Source organism: Giraffa tippelskirchi, chromosome 9 (genome assembly GCF_054371585.1).
Source record: "Giraffa tippelskirchi isolate mGirTip1 chromosome 9, T2T-mGirTip1v1.2.pri, whole genome shotgun sequence".
NCBI classification, from domain to species: domain Eukaryota; kingdom Metazoa; phylum Chordata; class Mammalia; order Artiodactyla; family Giraffidae; genus Giraffa; species Giraffa tippelskirchi.
This window is the reverse complement of record NC_137283.1, coordinates 147,347,292-147,361,856: the sequence shown is the minus strand read 5'-3', so window position 1 is coordinate 147,361,856 and position 14,565 is coordinate 147,347,292. Positions and strand designations below refer to the sequence as shown.

General features: G+C 38.2%; 1 protein-coding gene, 1 long non-coding RNA gene and 1 pseudogene across 9 annotated transcripts in view; 1 reads left to right on the top strand and 2 right to left on the bottom strand.

Annotated features, from left to right (window-relative positions):
- The window catches only part of LOC145521378 (uncharacterized), a 49,384-nt gene extending 39,920 nt beyond the window's left edge, over positions 1-9,464 (top strand). Inside the window, exon 7 of the long non-coding RNA XR_014065354.1 lies at positions 9,272-9,464. This is a non-coding gene — a long non-coding RNA (uncharacterized LOC145521378). The remainder of the gene's footprint in view (positions 1-9,271) is intronic.
- The window catches only part of ADGB (androglobin), a 176,823-nt gene that overhangs the window by 22,513 nt on the left and 139,745 nt on the right, over positions 1-14,565 (bottom strand). For all 8 annotated transcript variants that reach the window (XM_081529900.1, XM_081529904.1, XM_081529898.1 and 5 more), the window contains 3 exons: positions 8,722-8,898; positions 7,874-7,976; positions 5,499-5,633 (listed from right to left, as the gene is read on the bottom strand). In XM_081529900.1, the coding sequence (XP_081386026.1) occupies positions 5,499-5,633; positions 7,874-7,976; positions 8,722-8,898 (415 nt within the window). The remainder of the gene's footprint in view (positions 1-5,498; positions 5,634-7,873; positions 7,977-8,721; positions 8,899-14,565) is intronic.
- On the bottom strand, positions 11,117-14,265 carry LOC145520857 (calcium-independent phospholipase A2-gamma-like; annotated as a pseudogene).

Sequence of the window (14,565 nt, the reverse complement as noted above, 5' to 3'; positions counted from 1 at the left end):
AGGCAATGCCAAAGAATGATCAAACTACCACACAATTGCACTCATCTCATACACTAATAAAGTAATGCTCAAAATTCTCCAAGCCAGGCTTCAGCAATACGTGAACCATGAACTTCCAGATGTTCAAGCTGGATTTAGAAAAGGCAGAGGAACCAGAGATCAAATTGCCAACATCTGCTGGATCATCGAAAAAGCAAGACAGTTCCAGAAAAACATCTATTTCTGCTTTATTGACTACGCCAAAGCCTTTGACTGTGTGGATCACAATAAACTGTGGAACATTCTCCAAGAGATGCAAATACCAGACCATCTGACCTGCCTCTTGAGAAACCTGTATGCAGGTCAGGAAGCAACAGTTAGAACTGGACATGGAACAACAGACTGGTTCCAATAGGAAAAGGAGTATGTCAAGGCTGTCTATTGTCACCCTGCTTATTTAACTTATATGCAGAGTACATCATGAGAAATGCTTTGTTGGATGAAGCACAAACTGGAATCAAGATTGCTGGGAGAAATATCAATAACCTCAGACATGCAGATGACACCACCCTTATGGCAGAAAGTGAAGAAGAACTAAATAGCCTCTTGATGAAAGTGAAAGAAGAGAGTGAAAAAATTGGCTTAAAACTCAACATTCAGAAAACTAAGATCATGGCGTCCAGTCCCATCACTTCGTGGCAAATAGATGGGGAAACAGTGGAAACAGTGGCTGACTTTATTTTTTTTGTGGAGGGCCTTCAAAATCACTGCAGATGGTGATTGCAACCATGAAATGAAAAGATGCTTACTCCTTAGAAGGAAAGTTATGGCCAATCTAGGCAACATATTAAAGAGACATTACTTTGCCAACAAAGGTCTGTCTAGTCAAGGCTATGGTTTTTCCAGTAGTCACATATGGATGTGAGAGTTGGACTATAGAAAGCTGAGCGCCAAGGAACTGATACTTTTGAACTGTGGTGTTGGAGAAGACTCTTGAGAGTCCCTTGTACTGCAAGGAGATCCAACCAGTCCATCCTAAAGGAGATCAGTCCTGGGTATTCATTGGAAGGACTGATGTTGAAGCTGAAATTTCAAATCTTTGGCCACCAGATGTGAAGAGATGACTTATTTGTAAAGACCCTGATGCTGGGAAAGATTGAGGGCAGGAGGAGAAGGGGATGACAGAGGATGAGATGGTTAGATGGCATCACCAACTCAATGAACATGAGTTTGGGTAGGCTCCAGGAGTTGGTGATGGACATGGAGGCCTGGAGTACTGCATTCCATGGGGTCGCAAAGAGTTGGACATGACTGAGCCACTGAACTGAACTGAACTGAGAATTGCAGAAAGTTTGCATTGTTTTAAGTCACTAAGTTCATGATTATTTTTACAGGATAGGAAAATCATACAATTAAGGTAATTTGTTTTTATTTTTATTAAGTATTTTATTTAGTTGTACACCTTTGGAATTTTGAAATGTTTCTTAATCAATCTTTTCCATTTTATCATTGCTTTTTGGTAGAGGCTATGTCAAGTTTTCACTGTGCCATGCAAAAAATCCCAATCTCCCACTGACCATTTAATCTTGATTTTCACATGTGGTTGTAAAAGTCTCCAGGAATATTGTAAAGTTATTAATTCATAACAACTTATTAAAAAGGATTATTCATTCATAAATATAATCTAATGCAAAATTTTATAAGCATAAAAAATAATATCATCAAATTAGTTTTTCATTTTTCAAAAGTATGCCTTTATCAGCAGGAGACAAGTGAGAAAAAAGAATACCATACTACAAACCCCAACTTTGCTCCATCATTGAAACAGAAATTCAGTCAAGTTTTTCACTTTATAACATTAAATAAAATATTCCTAAAATATTGGCATCTTATATACAATTCTAGAAGGACTCTTCTAGAAACCAGTGATTAATAACTTATTTTTTCATTATGGTTGCTCTGTGATCTTAGATTTCTAAAGTTCAAGTGTTTTTCTTAGGAACATATCTACTTTTGTTGCATTTACTTTTGGCATTCAAACTTGAATTGTTTCTATAAGACACCAACTCTGCTGACTCTGATTGGAAAGAAAATGTTTTTGATTAATTAGACGTTTGTGTTCTTTTGATATCCGAGCCTGTAAAGTCAGATCCGACTCTCTGCGACTCCATGGACTGTAGCCTACAAGGCTTCTCTGTCCAAGGGATTTCCCAGGTAAGAGTACTGGAGTGGGTTGTCATTTCCTTCTCCAGGGGCTCTTCCCCAGCCAGGGATCGAACCCGGGTCTCCAGCATTGCAGGCAGTTGCTTTACTGTCTGAGCCGCCAAATAATATATATTTTAACAGAGAGGGTGTAAAAGCGGCCGAGAAGGTTAATCTTCATGTTCATCTGTAAAACTGTTGTGTCAGAATAAAGTGTATCCGAATAAGGGGCTTCCCAGGTGGCGCAGTGGTTAAGAATCCACCTAGCAGTGCAGGAGATGTAGGAGACACGGGTTTGATCCCTGCATTGGGAAGATCCCTGGAGAAGGAAATGGCAACCCACTCCAGTATTCTTGGGTGGAAAATCCCATGGACAAAGGAACCTGGCAGGCTACAGTCCATGGGGTCACAAAAGAGTTGGACGCGACTGAGCATGTGTGCACAGAATAAGGTGTAAGCAGAGTATGGACTTGGACCTCCATAACGGTGTAGCTCAAAGTGTGTGTGTGTGTGTGTGTGTGTATGCACGTGCACGCGCACATGTGTGCTATCTTCTGTCTGCAAACAGATACTCTATGGGATGAGTCCTGAGAGTATACATTTAGAAATATTTTTATAGCAATTACTCATCACTGGATCATTTTATTGTATTCTATAAAAGTTTCAGTTTGCAACAGAACCAGCAGAAAACTTTTCATTGTAGATTGTAAGAAAATAACCATTTAAAAGGCATAGTGAAGAATGAGTGAGTGAAGTTGCTCAGTTGTGTCCAACTTTTTGCGACCCCATGGACTGTAGCCTGCCAGGCTCCTCCGTCCATGGGATTTTCCAGGAAAGACTACTGGAGTGGGTTGCCATTTCCTTCTCCAGGAGATCTTCCTGACCCAGGGATTGAACCCGGGTCTCCTGCATTGTAAGCAGATGCTTTACCGTCTTGAGCCACCAGGGAAGATCCATTGACTTATTGTAAAGCCTGGAGAAAAGTTTGGGAATAAAGACAAAGGCACTTTCCAAGGCCCCCAGAAATAATAGGGAAGTTGAAAGCCAAGTTTGAACTCGAACTTGATGATGGCTTGGTGTTACAAAAAAAAATGCTTGGATGTGAAATCAATAATGATATTGTTTACATGTCCTCTGGCATTATGGAGGAAGTTGTTCTAAGTTACCTTTTATATATGAAGATAGTAGCAAGAGTAGGGTAGTATTTGAAGAGTCACAAACAAATGAGTAAATAAATGTACATATATGTATATGTATGTTGCTATTTGGGGATTCCCAGGTGGTGCTAGTGGTAAAGAACCTGCCTGCCAATGCAGGAAACATAAGAGATGTGGGTTTGATCCCTGAGTTGGGAAGATCCCCCCAAGTAGGGCATGGCAACCTACTCCAGTATTCTTGCCTGGAGGATCCCATGGACAGAGGAGCCTGGCGGGCTACAGTCTACAGGGTTGCAAAGAGTTGGACACAATTGAAGCAACATGGCACACACATATACTGCTGTTCAATCGCTAAGTCATGTCTGACTCTTTCGAGCCCATGGACTGTAGCCCTCCAGGCTCCTATGTCTGTGGGATCCTCCAGGCAAGACTGCTGGAGTGGGTTGCCATTTCCTTCTCCAATGTATGTGTGTATATGTATGCAAATGTAAAGCCCAGAGCATGTAAAGCTGTCACAGGGTCTACAATCTCCTATGGGTAAGGTGTGTTCAGGAGTGAGGGCCAATTTGTGATGCACCAACAGCAGAGGTGGGAGCAACACACAAAATTCCAGAGAACAGCTAAATAACCGGCCCTGTGATTCTCAAGCAGGATTGCTGCTACAGCAGCAGTATCTGGGTATACAGCAGAGTTTCAGTGCCATATTATATACTAGAACCACACAATAGCACATCCCTTTTTGGTGGGAGGGTAAGTAAATTTCTTTTTGATGGTGTATAATTAAACTTATCATTTTATATTAAGATAAAATGATAGTAAGACATATTTAAGAGTGCTTTGAAGAATTTTTTGCTTGAGGACAAGCTGCTTTGTCTCTAGATCTTTCATCTCTGCTCATTCTTACCTGTCCTCTCTGTTTTGTGACCCCTCCTTATTACCCAAAACTATACCCTCATAATAGGTTAATATCTAAAATATACAAACAGCTCATACAACTCAATATCAAAAAAATAACAATCTGATTAAAAATGGACAGAAGACCTGAAAATACATTTTTCCAAAGAAGACATACAAATGACAAATAAGCACATTAAAAGATGCTCAACATGCTAATCATCAGAGAAATGCCAATCAAAACCACAATGAGGTATTACTTCACACCTTTGGAATGACTATTGTCAAAGACACTATAAATAACAAATACTGGCAAGGGTGTGGAGAAAAGGGAATCCTTGTACACTGTTGGTAAGGATGTAAATTAGTGCAGCCATTGTGGAAAACAGTCTGGAGGCTCTTCAAAACACTAAAAATAGAGCTACCGTATGATCTACTCCAGGGTATATATCTGAATTCCACTCTTGGGTATATCGCTGAAGAAAATGAAAACACTATTTCAAAAAAGATACACGCACCTCAAATGCACAAGTTCCATAGCAGCACTATTTACCATAGTCAAAATATAGAAGCAACCTGAGTGTCATCAGCTGATGAACAGATAAATAAGATATGTTGTGTGTACACACACACACACACACACACATATATTTGGCCACCTGCTGACTCATTGAAAAAGACCCTGATGCTGGGAAAGATTGAGGGCAGGAGAGCAGGAGAGCAGGAGGTAACAGAGGATGAGATGGTTGGATGGCATCATTGACTCAATGGACATGAGTCTGAGCAAACTCCAGGAGATGGTGAAGGACAGGGAAGCCTGGCATGCTGCATTCCATGAGGTTGCAAAGAGTTGAACATGACTTAGCAACTAAATAATCAATCAATCTATCTATCTATATATAATACAATGGAATATATTGTATATATAGTGGAAAAATTTGTGTTAGAATAGAGGAACACAAATATTTAACATTTGTTATAAAAGATGTAGGACACTATAGATAAAACAGAAAGAATCTATATTTAGTGACAATTGTATATGCTATCACTGCAAAAAGAAATTCTCACTTTTATCTCTAGGTAAAGCATTTATTAATCAGGTCCTTGAGCAGATTACCACTCTAGTAATTAAAATGAAGACCTATGAATCCTATATACATATTTTTCTGTGTTCAACCCTAGCCATCATATATGTTAACATAATATCTTTTCCAGAATCTCTATTTCAAAATATGGATTTATCTTATCAATAAGGGCAATACTTACGGATATTTTCCCTCCGTAAGCTCTGCTCACGCTCTTCCTTCCCTGCTGGGGAAGATCCTCCACTTTCACTGTTTGTCGACTTTGCTAGATCCTTCACGCCCTTGCCTGTTTGCCACTTCTTCCACAACATGCTTCCTGATGGGTATAGACTCTTTGTTATCAAAATTCATGCAACTCTTTCTATCTGACTCTTTTACGGCACTTGAAGATATTACTACTAAATACAACATATGCAGCACTAAAAAAACTTGCATTCTATGAAATCACACACACAAAAATAACAAGACATATAGAATACATAAATATGTGAAGTTCAAGAATGGGAAAAATTAATTCATCGTGATAGAGATCAGATGAATGGTTTCTTTGAGGAAGGAAAATTCTGGGAAAGAGAATGAAGAGGACTACTGGGATGTGTTGTCGTGATCTGAACAGTGGCTCATGAGTATACGTGTATGTGAAAATACATCAAGCTGTTCAATTAAAATATGTGTCTTTATTAACTGTAGTCTACACGATAAGGTCAGCCTTCTCTGAGCTCTGTTCTCCACTCAGCTTTTGTCTTTAACTGGTGGTGAATCCCAGTTTTAGCAAAGAATCCAGCTAAACTAGTTTATTGAGAAGCTCCCCACCACTGATATCCAATTAAACTTCTTATCCTTCTCACTTGATATTTAATCAAATTTCTCTTCCCTGACCCTTGATACCTAACCATATTCATAGAAGTATTTTTTCATTAGTTCCCTGATTGCTATAAATCTTCATTTATTTCTCTTGTGTTCAGAATTGAGTTCAATCTCTCTTCCTACAACGGTCTTGAATAAAATCTTCTTTGTCATTTTTAACAAGTATTCAGTGCAATAAATTTTCTTTTATATAAACCTAACATAACATGTAAAAAATTAATAATAAAATCTAGCGCTTAATGAACAAGGACTGTATTCTATTCACCTTTTATTCCTAACATTACATTGAAAGGAAAGTGAAAGTATTAGTCACTCAGTCATGTCCAACTCTTTGTGACCCCAAGGACTGTAGCCCACCAGGCTCCTCTGTCCATGGGATTCTCTAGGCAAGAATACTGGAGTGGGTTTCCATTCCCTTCTCCAGGGGATCTTCCCAACCCAGGAACTGAACCCAGGTCTCCTGCATTGCAGGAAGATTCTTTACCGTTTGAGCTACCCAGAAAGCTATTACATTAGACTCTACTTATTATAGGAGTGAGTACTTTAAGAGTTAGAAATATTTCATTTTTTGTCAATTTTTAGATATATGATGTAGGAAGAATAAGGTGACCCTCTGAGTTTTTGTCTTTAAATGCTATAAAATAGGAATAAATAGTAAGGTCTACCTCATAGTTGCCATAGGTTAAAGTCAGGCAATAAACAAAAGTACTTTGTGCCCACCCCAGAAAAACAGGATTAGGATGAAATTTACTGCTTATACTTTTCATATGAAAAGTTATGGAACATTACTTTTATAACAGTTATTGAGTTATACTCCTGAAGATGTGAAAGTGGAAAAGCACAACTTGTGAAGTGAATGTCTTTAGCCTCCCTGGACAGTTCAGTGCGGTGATAGATGTAGGCTGATAAGTATTTGTGGGAAGACTCTCGGGTGATGAACAGCACTGTATGCATGCTGGCTCTGTTTCTTGGTAGCTTGTGAATTTAGAAAATTACTCTGGGTCTGTGTCCTAGTAAGTTGGAAATAATATTATATATATCAGTGGGATGATGTGAGTATTAGATGAGATAGAGGTAAAGAATCTGTCAGCCAGTGCAGGAGATGCATGTTTGACCCTGGGTAGGGAAGATCCCCTGGAGAAGGAGATGGCAACCCATTCCAGTATTCTTGCCTGGAAAATCCTATGGTCAGAGGAACCTGGTGGGTTACAGTCCATGGAGTCACAAAGAGTTGGACACGACTTAGCAACTAAACAACAACACCTGATTAGTATTTCATAATCCCAGACCCAAGCAAGTCGCTCAATAAAAGTAGTTAACTTCATTATTATGATTCTTATTGCTATTATTTATTGTTATTGGGATTAGAAAAGTGCCAGATTTATAGTTGTATCCCTACCTTCAAGTTCATATACTGCTACTTTCTAACCAGACTGCACCCTTATTTCTGGTTTCATCTTTTCTTAAGTGGTTAAAATCACATCTACTTGGGGACAAAGTGAACATCTGCTTGGTAAAAAGAAAATGCTTCAGAACCTATTTTCTTATTGAACAGTCCATGACTTCATAATCTTATAAGGAAATAGATTCTAAATTTTTTCTTTTTAGCAACCATGACTTGTTGACTAGCTATTAAGAAGTACAGGTAATGGCTCCGTGCTTGAGGCAGCTGGAACAGGGCCCACTGACCTTCTTCCCCTGCTTTGATTTGGCTTTCAGACACAGGCACACACTCAGCATCAGGCGTTTTCCTAATGAACTGGCTGAGATAATGGAGACGAGCCTGGGCAGCCTAAAAGACAGACAGCATCAACACATAGTCCAGGAAACACCATCTCAACAGTACTCATGACAAGGGGGAATGTCAATGAATATGGCAGTCTGGTCCAGGCCAGCTCTTACGAATCATCAAAGAAAAAAGTTCTGAACCATTCATGATTTTGACAGTGATTTGTGAGAACTAGTGAAGAAGCAGTCCTAAAACTGACACTGGGCATGCCAGCTTAGATCCAGTTGCTTCTTAATTTTTTTCGTCTGCCTCAATAACCCTGAGTTGGGGATATGAAGCATATATAATAACAATGTTTCACTATGGCAATGATTCTTATATAAAATAGAGAGAGGAGGATTCATGAAGTATGTGTATTTCACAAGGGCAGTGTATGCTTACTGTTCATCTAAGGCATGTTCAGAGTACTTGAAAGCATGTATTAGACATTTTTATGCTTTTTTAGTTGGCAGTGTTAAGGACACAGAGTGTTAATCCCAGATGATGTGAAAGAACAAGGTGACCTAAGGTTTGGGCCATAAGTGGTACCATAATGTGCTTTGCTTTCACAAGTCATCTGGGTATCCAGATAGTATTAATAACATTTCACAATGTGTCCAAATGTGGTCTTAATATTTAGTTAGTTGATGTCTGACAAAATTTCAGATATTTCCTGAAGTAAAGACTATGTGGTTTCACCAATATAGCTCTTCCTTCAAACCATGCCCAGGAATGAAAGGTAAAGGACAATTTTTCAAACTCAGATAACCTTGATCGATCTTCCTGGCTCTGTCATCTCCCAGGCTTGCTTCATGGCTCGGATTTCATCTGCTCGTTCTGTATCTTTTTTCACTTCAAAAAAGTCTGCTTCATTGTGTTCAGTGACCAGCCTCAGAATCCAGTAGGGTTTATTCGGGTCTTCTTGTTGAGGGTGGGCAGCATACATCTGATAAGGCACAGTAAGAAAGTTGGGGTCAGATGCTTTCTTCCTTTCAAAAGGGTCTAGATTTTACCTTACGATCCATAATTTCACTATCAAGTATTTTACCTAAGAGAAATGAAAACATGTGCTTGCAAAAAGACTTGGAAAAGAACATTTATTATAGCCTCATTCATCACAGCCAGAAAATGGAAAACGATATAAACATCTGTCAATTGATGAATGGATAAACAGACTGTAGTTTATTACTTTGTTGTTGTTTAGTTAGGAAGTTGTGTCAGACTCTTTGCGACCCTTTGAACGGTAGCCCACCAGGCTCTTCTGTCCATGGGATTTCCCAGGCAAGAATTCTGAAGTGGCTTGCTATTTCCTTTTCCAGGGGATCTTCTCAACTCAGGGATCAAACCTATCTCTCCTGCTTGGAAGGCAGATTCTTTACCACCGAGCCACCTGGGAAGCTCACATGGACTACTACTCAACAGTAAAAAGTAATAAACTATTAATGCACACCATCGTGTGATTGAAGTTCACACAGACAATATACTGAAATAAAGAAGTTGAGCATAGAAGAGTACATCTTGTATGATTCATTTGTATGAAATTCCAGGACAGGCAAAACTTGCTTGGGGGAGAGGTGTGGGGATGACAGACTCCACTGTGGAGAGGTTTAGGGGAATTGCTAAGCTTATGGAAACGGGCTATAACCTAAACATTGACAGAGATATGGGTTACGTGATGAGTGCACTTGTCAAAATTCATCTCACTGAAGTGTATATTTAATATTGCTGTATTTCACTGTATGCAAATTTCAACTAAAAACTATAAACAATTCTAAATTCCACTTAGGCTCATTCATACCATCTCTTTACATGAGGGCAGAAATAGTTATTTCCAAGTCTGCATATATTGATATACGTTTGTTATGAAAGATAACATTTTGATGTCTTGTAGGATCACTTTCATGCACCTTAGGCTGGGAGCCGATTGTCATAGGACTTGAAAATGTCTAGAAAACTGAGACTTATGGATAGCAATCTGGTAGGGGGAGGAGCTTGAATCTGATGTGGTTTCTAGCACTTTCCATAAGACTGAGACAATGTCAATTATCCATATTACATAATGCAGATGGGGAAGTGGAGATTAGGGGAGGGGCACTGAATAAAGTTTTCATAAGCAGTTTGGTTTTAACATTACTGAAAAGATCTAGCTTTCTACAATATTCCCTTAATACTCTGATGAAAATTTAAATCTCACAATTGGAAATTCTTTTATTTGTTCTTTCTAAAGCACAGCACACAAGCTCTTGCCATCTTTCACACTGCTTAATAAGTAAGTTTTTAAGAAACTTCTCCAGGATAAAGTTTTGATTAGGGAAGGGAACACTTTCAAGAACTAAGGGAAAGCCACCTGTCTGTAAGAATTTATGGACTGAATTTAGCTTATTTGCTTTAATTTGGAATAGTTTCATTGTAGTTGTTAATGATAGGACTATTTTCTCAGAAAATTCAAATAATTGATTTTATATCAGCAAATGATAAACTGGAGCTACATTTGGAAAAGTTAACACTCAACATTATCTTGAAGTTTCAAGGCAAAAAAAGTGGTTGATTGGAAATTCATCTATATTTTTGAGCCACATAATGTTGCAAGAAACACATTTTGGATAGAAAACATCATCTGATCCTTTCACATTTCAAACATAATTGTAATTTGATAGAGAATGTTCCATTTTTCTGCTTTTTTTTCAGATGATATTACACTAAAAGGCAGCATTTGGACTGCAGAATACAGCTAGTGAGAACATAAGTAATGTAAATTTAGGAAGAGATTAGCTTCTTTACATGAAATAAGGTCAGTGATCAAATAAATTCAACATGATTTTGGTGACTAAAGCAAAAATGCAAAGTATATGATGTTTGGTTCATATGCTAATAAATTTTCAAACAACCAATATCATACCAAAAGCTACTAAAATCAACTAGCACAATATTAAGATTCCTAAAGCTCGGTTCATTATCAATGTCATAAAACCCAACTCCCATATGAATTCTGAAAGCAAACATACACTTTGTGCTTCACATGATGGTCTAAACATCATATTTTTCAGGATTCCCTAAAACTCTTGGATGTTTGAAAGTTACCTCATGCTGAATCGCACAATTCCATACTAAACTTGATGTATCTTCTGAACAGACTTCCATTTTGGAGAATATGCACACATTCCTCACAGTTTGGAAAAGAACAGAAGGCTTTCACACATGTCCATTTTTAGTTTTATCCAATCATTAGCTTTCTGAATAACTTTTTTGGACAATATTTTTGCAAGTTTTTCCATTTTTTTCCTTATTTTCTTTCTATGGACTTCAACCCTTTTACCTGAATCTTATCCAGCTTTTCATTTCAGCTTTCATCTAGAGGTACGTGTTTACACATTATGGGATTGAATCTAAAATAGGTAACAGGAAATAACAGAACATCAAGTATTATATGGGTTTTTTCTGTATCTGTAGCACTGTTGATAATTTCAGTTCAGTTTTCAAGTGTGTGAATGTCACAGTGTTTCTCACGTCACTCTCATAATGTCCAATGCCCAATATTCAATGTCCTAGGCACGCTAATGGGATGTCTGACCAAAGACATTTACACTCGTTCATTGCTAATACAGAGGGGTTAGTTGGAAGCAAACTTCCCTGTTGATGAAGATCATTTTCCAAATGCACACTTTGCAAAGTAGCCTGGAGCAGCAAATGCAGCTCTGGTGGCCTACCACATCTTATACTGACAGCCTTCCAACAACTAAGAGCTAGTAATAAAATCTGTTGGCATTATCCCTCTGTTTACCATGGTACCTACTGCAGCCACCTTAAGACTTCTGGGATTTCTTGCTATTCCTATCACTAGTGTGTATCCCATTCTATCCTTAAGAATACTTCCCAAAGTTTGACTATCATAAAATGCAGGGCTCCGATTCATTTTGACGGTTCCAACAATGACATTTTGTGAAAACACATCTTATCCTCATTTTTGACAGAGTTCCTTACTTTTACCCAAGGACATATGAAATGATTCCAACATGAAGCTAATATGGTGCCTGTACTTCCACCACAAATGCAGTCAAAGAACTGATAAACTGGCTTGTGAGTGAGTTCAGCTGATTTCCATAATGTCTGAAGAGTTGTCACATCCCTTATACCTCCATCTTCAATTGTGCAAATTCTTCCTCTCACTGGATTCATGTAGCCAAATTAGAGCCAAAATTTTTGTAACTGTAGTCTGAAAAATGCCATCTTCAATTTGTCTCAGTCCTAAAAAATATGGAATAATTCTTTCCTTGGCAGCCACTCCTTTTCCCTCAGGAGAAAAGTCACTTCTTCAATCCATTAATGCAGAGCTTTGGGTCAGTTGTTCTTAATGCTTGAATGAATGCCCAGGTTCTGTCATCAATACTCATCCTGGCAGTTTTTTCTTGATGAAGAAATAAATGCTTTTTCTTCTCTCCATTTTTGTCTTTGCTCCTAGTCTTGCTTACTTTTATCTGCCTCTTCCTGGAACTGAATCATACTTTAATTTGGTAACGAGTACACCAATATAACTACCTACACTAAAGCTCATCCACCTTCATTGAAATGAGTAAGAGAGATTGCAGTACTTTGTTTAGTAGTAATAGAAACTAGAGGAAGCTCAGGTGACCCACTGGGACTTACAGGCTTGTCCACACCATATAAAGAAGATTCTGAGTCTAGCTTCTTACAAGTCAGGACACCAGTAACTGAAGAACTGCATTTTCTCTTTTCAGTGTTTCTATTTTCAATTTATGATTTGTCTCGGAAATGTTTATTTTCTTTTTCTGAGACTTTCCCCCTCACCTTTCAAGTATGAATTAATATGATTTGATAAAAGGTAGAATGACTCTCCAAATCTTGTGGTTAAACCATTTGTGCAATGAAAACGACTTTGTTTACTCTTTCTTCATCTTTATACCCTGACTTCTCTTTTCTGCTGATTTAACACTGTTTTTTCAGAGATTTGGCAGTTTGCTTACCATTTACCTGTTTTCATTGGCCACTGTAGGATACTTTTCTTAATATTTGAGAACTTGCCTTATTGAGCTAAACATGAAATCATTTCATTCTGATTGCCGAAAAACAGCCTTTGAAACAAAGCTCAAGGATGACATATGAATGCTCACTTTTCTAAGTCCCTTAGGAGCACAAATGCTTAATTTCAAAATTCTAATATATAAACCTTGATTGCTTGTAGAGTACCAGTGTTACTTGAAGTATGTGCTTCATTTTGGTCTGTTTACATTTCATTTTTCTTATACGAAATCCTCTTTGTTGGCTGATGTGGCTTATCCTCCAATAATGCTGAGGTGGGCCTAAGAAATACAGTTGCTTGTTTCTCTACTTCTTCAAAAGACCATTTGCATTATGGGATGCAGGCTGAAACTGCTTCTGTAGCAGTGGCAAATCTCCTCTTCCTGGCATTCACATTGGACTGGAGCTGGCTTGCAACAGCTGAGCTTTCAATGCAAACAGAGGAGCAGCATCTTGAGCACCACCAGCCCCTCAGTTTCCTCTTGCCGCCAGTGGAAGTTAAGTTAAGGTTATTTACCTTTCAATGTTTCCAAAGGCATACTCCAAGAGCTAAGAAATTACATCTTGAAAATGTAAGTAGACAGGTTTTTCTATGACTGGAGTATGGGAAAACAGAGTCATCATCTTTGAAACTGTTCATTTTTCTTTAGTGTCTGTTTTACTACCAATATCCTATTTGGTTACCCAAGCTGGGAGATATCCTTTGTTCCTTCTTGCTCTTTGTCATCCCCTTTGAATTAATAACTACATACTGAGTCTGTTTCTTAGCTATTTCTTTATTTGTCCTCTTCTTCCTTTCTTTGACCTGTATCTGAAACAGCTTGTACTCTATTGTCTGGACTATTGCGGTACTTTCTGATGGTCTTCCTATCTCTAGTCTTTTTGACTTCAATTTCATACCCTTAAAAGTCATCAACGTATCTGAAATGTAAATCTCATCATGTCAATACACTTCTTATAGGCCCCACCTCCCACCTCCAGCCCTGCAAAGCCTAAGCTGCAATCACCAATGATGGGAAGATTTTGTCCTTATAGATAATTTGTCTTGAGTTCAGTGTTTAAACAGCTTGAATCTGAGTATATTTAGGACTGTACTTGTACTCCTCAAATTTCCCACCCACATACTCCTCCTTACCCCTAATCATTGGGATTACTTAACTGGCAGTGAAAAAATTTGGAATCAGGATCCCTGGCTTATAGAGTCCCACCTTTCTAACCAGGCTTGAAGGCTCCTCTCCACTTGACCCTTACTTACCCTTCCAGCCTCATACCTCATAGCTTAGTGACTAAAAAACCAGATTGTGTTGGATTTTGCCTCAGCATGTCTTTGATCACTGACTCAGTTCAGGATTCCTCTAGGCAGAGGTACCTATCCTTTTTACCACTGTGCATATCATATGTAACATCACAAATCTCTTTTTACCTTCAGTCTCCTCCATTAGACTGTGAGTTCTTTGAAGGTAGGGGTTGTATAATAGTAATATTAGAAATCCAAGTCCCCCAAACATCTTACATATTAAAAGCTCAATTAATGCTTTTTGATACTAAACTAAAGAAGACTGATTACAGAAGATGT